Consider the following 7,678-nt stretch of genomic DNA (forward strand, 5'->3'; position numbering starts at 1 on the left):
GTCAAAAGATCGAGCAAAATTCTAAGTTATTCGTTTACTCCACTAATCTCAATAATTATGAGTAGAGCTAGTAGCCGTTTAGTGATGTGATGGATCGAGTAATCGGGGTGAGATGCTTGGGTTCTCATCCTTTTTCGCATAAAAAGATTTAGTGACACTCTAGATAAGTTTTTTAATTTTTGACAAAAAACTAAAAAAAAACAAGCACTGGACTACCAAAGAGCAAAATCATGGATGCGTGTTTCGTGGTTGTTCATTTGGTAAGAGTTAGTTGTTGGGTGTTCTCGCAATTAATCTACATACGGAAGGGTTGGTGGTTTGAGGCATCCTTGGTCATTATAACTAACTTATTGGTTGAAAGAGAAGATTTGTTATCAATGATCGGTTCAGAACCAAGACAAAATCGAACCTCGATTTATTTAATTTTATTTTGTTTCTGTCTATTTTCACTGTTATTTTGATTTCAACTACTTCTATTATTTTTACTTTTATTAGATTTAAATTCCTCTTTTTATTTTTGCACAGACCGTCAGACGTCGTGGGCACAACAGCTGTCTAGACGCGCAACTTGATTAAATCGAAACGATAATTTTAAATATCCTAGTCTTTGTGGAATCGATCACACTCCCTATACTACTATTTATTTACTGTTAAAGTATACCAATATTACTTTTGGTGAATTCAACACCTATGATAGTTGAAAACTAAGCCAACAACTAATCTCCTCACGATCACAGTATGGGTCTTAAGGGCAAAAAATATTTTTGATTTCCTAGCATTCACACGGTGCCCAAAAAAACGACAGAACTCCTGAAGAATGTCCTCGACGACTAACGCATTGTGAAGGCTAACCTCACAAATCAACAATAAATCATTTGCAAAGGAAAAAAGGAAAATACAGAACAAATTTCTTACAAAGCGAAAAGGACGCCAAAGCCCTCTTTAAACTGCTTCATCAATCTTACGTCCCAAGCGCTCTATACCCATGACAAAAATATATGGTGACAAAGGGCCTTTAAGTTTTTTTTTTTCTTCTTATTTTAGTATTTAAAATTTTTTTTATTTCAATATCTAAAATATCATTTTCATCTTATTTTATTCAAAAATTATTGGAATCTAATAAAAACATCACCGCGTGTCATATTTTTATTGAATTTTTTATTTTGAAGTAAATTGAAATGAAGAGGATAGTTCAAATGTTAAAGTGGACAAAAAAATTTATTTGTACTTATATTTAAACCTTTTACTGAGTTGATGTTAAGAGTTAATCAACGATGAATTATTAAAATATTTTTTTATATGCAAAATAAGTTATGTTATTGTAAGGGTGTTTTTTTTTTATCTTTTTTATATTTTTATATAAGATAAAAAAACTTAATCATAGTAATATTTAAATTGGTGACACAATAAATTATATATATATATATATATATATATTAGAGGCGATCATGGGGCCATGCCAAGTTCGGGTTGAGCCCACCTATATTCAAATTTTTTATATTATATTTTTTTACATAATTTTTTAAATATATATATAATACATCAAAAATACTAAAAATATTAAAATAAATATTTTGAACAAATAGAAAATAAATTTTAAAAAATATATATACTTAAATAATACTAAGATAGATGCAACTTAACAATAAAATGTCTTTAAAATAATAACAAAATTAACAATAAAATAAGTGTTATACAATATCCAAACAATAACAACAAACTAGTAGCAATATAATAGTAAAATGGTAGCAAAATAGGGAGAAAACAACAAGAAAATATCACTAAAATAACAAAAAAATAGCAGATTTTTTTTTTTGACATTTAGTGAATTCAGGCTGGGCTCGAGCCAAAAACGTCTTACCTGATGCCCGGCCCATTTTTAAAACGGGTCTTATATTTGTCTAAACATATTTTTCGAGCTTATATTTTTGTCCAAATCCTCTCATCTTTTGGGTGGGCTTTCGAGTCGAGCCGGGTGGCTCAATCTATAAACAGGTGTAATATATATACTATAACAATTTAAAGTTACAATTAAAGAAAGCGTTCCAATGTGGCATGGTTAAGAAAAGGTCATTTGGCAAGCTAATCATTTGTCAGGTGTCTTTATTGACTAAAGTTTAAAATAAATATTATTTCAATCATACATGTCAATAATCTCCGCTATAATTTATTTAATCATAGATTATGAAAAAAATATAAATATATATTTTTCTTTTAATCTTTAATTTATATTCTAACTTTTTTATGGGTAACCCTAAAATTATTTATATTAATTTGAATTTGAATTATCTTTATAAAAATTAAATATTCATATTATTTTTAATTTTTAACAATATTATTTATGAAAGGTTAGAAAATTTATATAAATTTTAATAATTTAAAAATCATTTAATTTTTATATACATAAATTTAATATATCATAATGGAAAATGGAGTATAGTTAAGCTTAAAAGATATATATATTCAAATAAAAAGGTCCGTTTAACTTGCTTCCTTTCCAAAAGTACCCCATCCTGCCGCTCCACCACCATCACTACCACCCCTCCCCTGTGGTGCTCTCTCTAAACTCTTTATCACCCACCGCTACCAACACCAATCCTGCAATGGCGGCGGCCGAAGCAGCAACTATTTCCTCCGACTCTCTAGCCACAGTTTCGAACGGCCCCGTCCTTAGCTTCATCAACAAACGCCTCCGTGCCCTACGCAAGAAATACAACCGCATTCTCCAAATGGAAGAATCCGTCTCCCAAGGAAAAACTTTGAACAAAGAACAAGACGATGTCCTCCGTTCCAAACCCACCGTCTCTGCCCTTATCGATGAACTCGAGAAGCTTCGCCAGCCTCTTTCTTCCGCTGTCTCCGAAGAAATCTCACTCGCCTTACAGCGTCAAACCGTTTCATCATCAGAAACAACCTCTCAAGCCCAACCTGACAAGACTGAACCCCAAGAACAACTACCCAATGTCCCCGATCATGCCATTGAGGATCTCCTCAATCTTCTCTATTTCGGGTCGTTGTTCGATGTCAAGTCTCAGAGTGATTTTACCTCCACCATGTTGACGAGGACCCACGAGAGAGGCTGCTGCTTGACTTACGATTACGTTACCGACGACGCTACCGATCTGCTTAACGAGAAAGATTTGGATTTGATTTCGACGCTGAGTGGACTATTGACTTCGCGGCCTGCTGATTCCAGTTTGTCTCATAAGAACGCTTTGCACCGTTGTATCCAGCATGCTATGCTTTGGCTTTCTAACTCTGACCAGCCGGTTGACCCCAATGCCGACGTTTCATGTATTCATCCACTCTAATCATTTTCGTAGCTCTTATAATTATGTACTTATTGTTCAATTTCTAGCTTTTCTGATTTGAGAGTTCTTTGCTGCAGATGCTGGGTTGAGAGAGAGGCTTAACAAGATTATGGCTTTGGATTATTTTACAACCACACCGGAGATAAAGGATCCTGCTGAAGTGGCTGCTGCTGCTGGGACTTATACTTCTTTCCAGGTTCCGGTGCACGCTGTGCCCATTTCCGTGCCTGTTCAGGTGGAAGATTCGGTTGGGCAGTACCAGCAGAAGGTATTAACTTTGTTTTAGTTCAAAATAAAAGGAGTGGGGTGTTTGGTTAGTGTATTTGACTTTTGCATTTTGTTTCTGATATATGTTTTAGTATAAAAACTTTGGTTTCCCTTTTGTTCTGTACAGTTATCATTACCGAAATGATTGTTAATTTGTTTTGTTTGATGCAAATACATTGAGGTCTTGGTTTTCAGCTATATAACCTAGAGAGGGGAAAAGAACATCAGAGAATTCTTAGAGTTTCTTAAAATATAAGTTAATTGCAAACGAAAGTTGGAGAAACAAAGTTTATTATGCCAGCAACCCACTAAATTATTTGTTAATTTTTGTATATTGTGAAGTTAAGAGTTACTGCAGCGGGATTAGAGAGTTTAATTTCCTTCATAGCATTTTGGATTTTCTAATTGTCTATCCAACATCAATTTTATTTGTTTCTGTATCTGTAGCCTGCAAATAGAATTAGACCCTCAATCTATATTCCTTTATGCACAAAATGTTGTTTAAATATGAGTTCATTAAATTTGAATTTAGCCATTATGTCCAGAAAGAAGTATTGTACTTGTGTGCCATAGCAAATACACGTTGAAACAGTGAGGGGCTGTGTTTCTATGCTTCAGAAAGAATTTTTACCCCTGTGTGCAACAGGACATAAAATTTTTGAAACAGTGAATAATCGTGCTTGCTGTAGATCCTTATGTGTTGGTTAATATCATTGTTATTTTGGTATTATATGAAATTATAAATCGTTTATGCTTTGCAATTGGAGGAAAATATTAATAACTCATATTGGTTGCTAGATTTTTTAGACATCAACATTGTGAACTCTGTCTAGTCTTCTTTTTCTTATGAATAAGACATACACAAATGTTTCTAGTGTATTAGCAAATCTACCTTGTATAGTGTCCTCCTTTTTTCTTGGAAGGAATGAGGTTGTTTAAGCAAGTTTCTTTTATTGTTGAATGAAACCAAGTCTAAGACAGCTAAACAGGAACTATTTGTAGATGGAGGTACAGGAGAAAGTATTGGGGTTGGGGAGGCAAGATTTGTAAAATGTTGGTACAGAATGTATAAATTACCTAAGATTGAGCTAGTTAACAACCTTGCAGGCAGAATGGCTAAAAGATCTCATGAAATAGTTTTTTATTAGTGCACAGAAGTAGTATACATATTCATAGAGTTACAATGTTCTACTTCCTTATTTCAAATTTGATTCAGAACCAGTCCTAAAAAGTTTAGTTAAAAGCTTACGTTCCAAGGCTAGGATGATAAGAAGGGTTTTCTACTCGGGGATTATTCAATCCTGATTTGATCTCTGAACTTTGGCTACTTGTGCCTTTGAGGATCAGTTTTATCTTGTTAGTTTCCCATTGGCTGTTTCTATTTCCCATTTTCATTGACAGGGGTTGCCCTAACTCCCCTTTGTACCTTGTTGTTTTACACCATGTATGTGTTGCATTTGAAAATTGTTTCTCAATCTCTAGCAAAAAGCCGTTGGGACCGACTAGCCTATTTTGCTCCAATACTGTTAACTATGGTATATTTAAGGATTTGTAGTAGCTATGAAATATCATTGATGCTGGGTTCACCTAAGTTATTGGTGGCTGTGCTATGTCCAAGTCATCCAAAGGTTGGCTCTTTTATAAATTTCAAGTTGAATATGTTTCAAACTCCAAGTTTTGGCAATAGGGTTTCTTGCTCATTCATATTGTCTCTTTGTACGTACTACTATATTCCTCTTTGCGTGTGGAGCTTGAGTGCTTGACCATAAAGCATAATGAACTATATCTATTTGTTTCATGTATAAATCCAGGAGTGGGAATCTTATTATCTTGTAGTTTATTCATTCCATTCAGTTGATTGTTGGAATGGATGGCATATTTGATTGAATTCATTCTTTTCATTTTCCCTTTAAATACTTTACATTTCTTTTACTCATGACTTTGCTTAGTGATCATCCTGTCCCTTAGAATTGTTTTCCAAGAGATATGCTGTGCTTTGGTAGTTCGAGGTAAAATCGGTGCTAAGAAGGCATGTTTCGTATAAGACAAATCTTGAAAAGGACAAGTTTGTTTTAGATTTTTTTTTTCCAAAAAGAAGTTTACAAATTTGCCTTCTATAGTTGTGAAATCTGCAGTTGACTCAGTAAGAATAGATGGCCAAATCTTTTGGTGAGGCAGCATATTTAGCTGAAGCAATTGATCCCATGATTTCTTTTCAATGCTACAAGGTAATGAATAATGGGTTGGGTTGTGTCGGATGAGTTCATCCCTTGGCTTAAAGGTATACTAACCCAACTGAATCTACAACACCAAAGGCATTCAAGTTGTTGAGAAGGAATGCAGAAAAGCGCAGAGGATTGTCCCAATAAACCGTGTGAAATTAGAAATGTAGTGTAGTTGAGAATTTTGAAGTGATGTTCGATGATTGGTACCTTGGTATTTCATGATTCTTTGATTCAGGTCAATTTGTCCTGAGAATAAAAGAACTCAAGTTAGTAGTTCTTCCTGCCTTGGTTTTAATAGGCTATGTTGGACCATGCTTTTATGCTTACAGATTATCATATGGTTGTGAAGTGGGAATGACTTCATAGGTAGTAATTGCATGACATGAAATGTGATGACTCTTAGTTCTCCTTTTTCGAACTTGATGTTTTCTTGTTTAGGATTGCTTCACTTTTTTTTAGGTAAGTAGGAATGTTATTGGTACAGTACACGTTATTTGTCTTGGCATTAACATAAATGTTTAAATTTCATTAGGAACTTTTCACCTATTAGTTTTATTATCCAATTGGTATTTTTCTTTCAAGTTATTCTCTTATTTTATGCAGGCAGAAGACGCATCAAATTATCAAGAAACTGAAACTGGTGACAATCAATTTAGTACTACGGAGGAACTCCAGAAGGTGCGTTCAGTTAGTTTTAACACTATTTTTGTTCCTTTAGGATTCTATTTATTTGTTTTAAAATATTGTTACAGGATCCTGCTCTCCAGGATAATTTGGAGAAAGAAAATCAGGCAGAGGATATTACAGTTCAAGAAGAAGAACATGGCAAGCTACAGGTTGATAATGGAGAATCCAAGGAACAACAGTATGTGCCTCGAAGACCATATCAGAACCAAAGAGGTGGCCGTAGGGGTTATTTTGTTGGTCGTGGAGGTCGAAGCAGTGGAAGGGGAGGTGTATCCTACCAGAATGGGCACAACCAATATTATGATCAGCCTGCCAATCATTATTCTAGTAACCATTATAACAATAGAGGCAGAGGTGGCAGAGGAGGTGGTGGCCATGCTTACAACAATCATGGCGGGAACCCCTCTGCTGATGTTGGTGTGGCCTCATGACCGTATTACACCATGTCCTCCAGGTCCATTTTTCCAGATCGGTGATAGAAATGTACTTTTTTTGTTCTTTTTGCATGAAACATAGTCTGAATGTGGGTTGATGTTGATATCTAATTATCCGAAACACCCCATATAACTTTTTTGTAGTTCAGTTCAATAATATTTTGTGAAGAGTCTCCAGAGAGATGATGAAATGCCCGTTCTTATAGATTCGTCAATAGGTGGTCTTTTAGCTGTTTAGATGTCAAATGCTTGTGTTTCAGGTTTGTTCTTTTGGCCAGTCACAAACTCCCACTCAATTCTTCACATCTTTTTATTGCCACCCCAAAATGACCCCAATGGATTTGTTATGAAAAATGAGCCAGTGATTCCCATTTCAACTCAGATCATTCCCAACCACAATCTTTCCATTCCCCTTCAAAAGTCTGCCATCCTAAGAATATTTAGGATATAAATTCCCACTCAACGCAACCACAATCTTCTGGATCTTTGCATCCTACTGCCAAGACAACTTAATTCTAGACAGCAAATCAGCGATACTAGTGATATCTGCATCAATTGTGGTTTACTGAATTTAAGGTTTTTAGGCAATATATATGCCACAGTAATAGTAGTACCTTTTCTATAGATCACTTCATAATCATACCCCAACATTCTAGTGACCCATAACTGTTGAAAAGGTGTAGTGGCCTGGTTGCTAACTAAAAGCTTCAAACTTTGTATGGTCTATCTTGATTTTAAGTGTCTCCTCGCCAAA

The 7,678-nt window shown here is 34.7% G+C and overlaps 1 protein-coding gene across 1 annotated transcript; it reads left to right on the forward strand.

Moving 5' to 3' along the window:
- The first annotated feature begins 2,479 nt into the window (after positions 1-2,479).
- Positions 2,480-7,115, forward strand: LOC105780464 (uncharacterized). Its single transcript, XM_012604825.2, has 4 exons — positions 2,480-3,294; positions 3,389-3,579; positions 6,407-6,481; positions 6,556-7,115. Exons 1-4 carry the CDS (start codon positions 2,604-2,606, stop codon positions 6,919-6,921), a joined length of 1,323 nt encoding a protein of 440 aa, XP_012460279.1. The 5' UTR covers positions 2,480-2,603; the 3' UTR covers positions 6,922-7,115.
- The last annotated feature ends 563 nt before the right edge of the window (positions 7,116-7,678 follow it).

Source organism: Gossypium raimondii, chromosome 4, assembly GCF_025698545.1.
Source record: "Gossypium raimondii isolate GPD5lz chromosome 4, ASM2569854v1, whole genome shotgun sequence".
NCBI lineage: Eukaryota > Viridiplantae > Streptophyta > Magnoliopsida > Malvales > Malvaceae > Gossypium > Gossypium raimondii.

What these genes read in the sequence shown, in the direction of transcription:
- LOC105780464 (XM_012604825.2), top strand. Translation starts at nt 2,604, where the DNA reads ATGGCGGCGGCCGAAGCAGCAACTATTTCCTCCGACTCTCTAGCCACA. An exon ending in TTGGGCAGTACCAGCAGAAG is followed by an intron (nt 3,580 to 6,406) that starts GTATTAACTTTG and finishes TATTTTATGCAG; the next exon opens with GCAGAAGACGCATCAAATTA. An exon ending in CTACGGAGGAACTCCAGAAG is followed by an intron (nt 6,482 to 6,555) that starts GTGCGTTCAGTT and finishes ATATTGTTACAG; the next exon opens with GATCCTGCTCTCCAGGATAA.